Source organism: Alligator sinensis, unplaced genomic scaffold (genome assembly GCF_000455745.1).
Source record: "Alligator sinensis unplaced genomic scaffold, ASM45574v1 scaffold360_3, whole genome shotgun sequence".
In the NCBI taxonomy this organism is placed as follows: domain Eukaryota; kingdom Metazoa; phylum Chordata; order Crocodylia; family Alligatoridae; genus Alligator; species Alligator sinensis.
This window is the reverse complement of record NW_005841977.1, coordinates 3,185,424-3,186,840: the sequence shown is the minus strand read 5'-3', so window position 1 is coordinate 3,186,840 and position 1,417 is coordinate 3,185,424. Positions and strand designations below refer to the sequence as shown.

General features: G+C 46.1%; 1 protein-coding gene across 2 annotated transcripts in view; it reads left to right on the top strand.

The window, feature by feature from the left end:
* Positions 1 to 26: 26 nt before the first annotated feature.
* The window catches only part of SLU7 (SLU7 homolog, splicing factor), an 18,121-nt gene continuing 16,730 nt past the window's right edge, over positions 27 to 1,417 (top strand). Inside the window, exons 1-2 of one of the 2 annotated variants that reach the window (XM_025200896.1) lie at positions 27 to 286; positions 366 to 561. In XM_025200896.1, the coding sequence (XP_025056681.1) occupies positions 398 to 561 (164 nt within the window). In that variant the 5' untranslated portion in view covers positions 27 to 286; positions 366 to 397. The remainder of the gene's footprint in view (positions 287 to 365; positions 562 to 1,417) is intronic. The other variant, XM_006021081.3, reaches the window with a different exon arrangement.

Below are 1,417 nucleotides of genomic sequence, written 5' to 3'. Positions count from 1 at the left end.
CGCCTCGCCGCTGTCTGCACGCGCCAGGAGGAAAAATCCCGGGAGTTGATCTCTCCATCAGGAGATCACGAGTCCAAGTTCATTTAATTCGGAAAACGTGATTTTTTTTCTCATGGGAGTTGGCATTAGTGGAATCGTGCCCCCATGGAGGAATCCCCAAAATGGGGCCAGGCCTCACTACAGAGGAAGCCCCTCCCCCCAGTCCAGACCAGCCGGCCGTGGGGTAAAATTCTCTCTTGGGAATTGTAACTAGGAAGCTGGAAGGCGCTAAGTGCAGTGAATAAAGGTAAAGGGCAGTGATGTAAAACAACGGGTTGAAATGGATTTTGTTCAGTTTTCGTAATGCCAGAAATTGTCCTTTTCAGTACGTCTGTACGTGTTTGCAGGAGAAAAGACCATGGCATCTGGAGCTGTAATAGCCTCTACTCCTCCGGGAGGTTCGAATGATGTGGGCTTGGAAGAGCCAAAGAAGATGACAAGAGAGGACTGGAGGAAGAAGAAGGAGCTAGAAGAACAGAGAAAGCTGGGTAATGCACCAGCCGAAGTAGACGAGGAAGGAAAGTAAGTTTTACTTAAGGCTTCAATGTTACCGATGGGATGTAATTGTAATATTTCTGCTAGGGATGTTGAAAGGTAAATAATTAATTGGTAAGCCTGGTGACAACTGGTTAGCTTACTGGTTGTTTAGTGTGCCCATCTGGCAGGGAAAGGGAGGCGAGGAAGCCACGCAGTGACCCAGCAGGAACTGGAAGGCTGCAGGGCAGGGAGGAGGAGGGGAAGGTGTGAGGCGGAGAGTAGTACCCTAGCCTAGGAGGTTAAAAAGGAAAACAACAGGCAGCTTAATGACTTGTCAACTAAGCAGTGAGCTGCTCATTCACAGGTGCTGTTCCCTCCCTCCCAACCTAGGGGCTTCATTTGGGCTATGTTATCTGGCTGGGCTTGCCACTGCATTACCAACCCAAAAGGCCCCAGGAGTGGCTCCCAGCAGCAGCTCTGTTATTGGTTAACTGTTTAACCATTATAATTAGAAGAGGTTAAAAGGATAATTTTTAAAACAATATTTACATCTCTACTCCCTGCTGATAGCCAAAGAAAATCTCAAGAAACATGCAAAATTACACTAACAGTGGCTTAGTGTAACTTCTCAACTTTTTGAGTTATTCTTTAAGACCCAAATCCTCTACCTCTTCAGCAAGGGTAGAGACTCCTTTTACACAGAATTAACATTTATTTGGTATATGGCAAGTGGAGATGCCAGTAATAAATGGAGCCATGTGGTATTTTAGCGGTGGATGGGGGGTCGGATAGAAGATTTGTTATAATGTAGATTGTTCTTTCACTTTCCTCTACTTCCATTTTACCTCCTTCACCAGATGGAGATGCTCAGTTTTTTCACTGCTGAAGGGGGGGGACTATA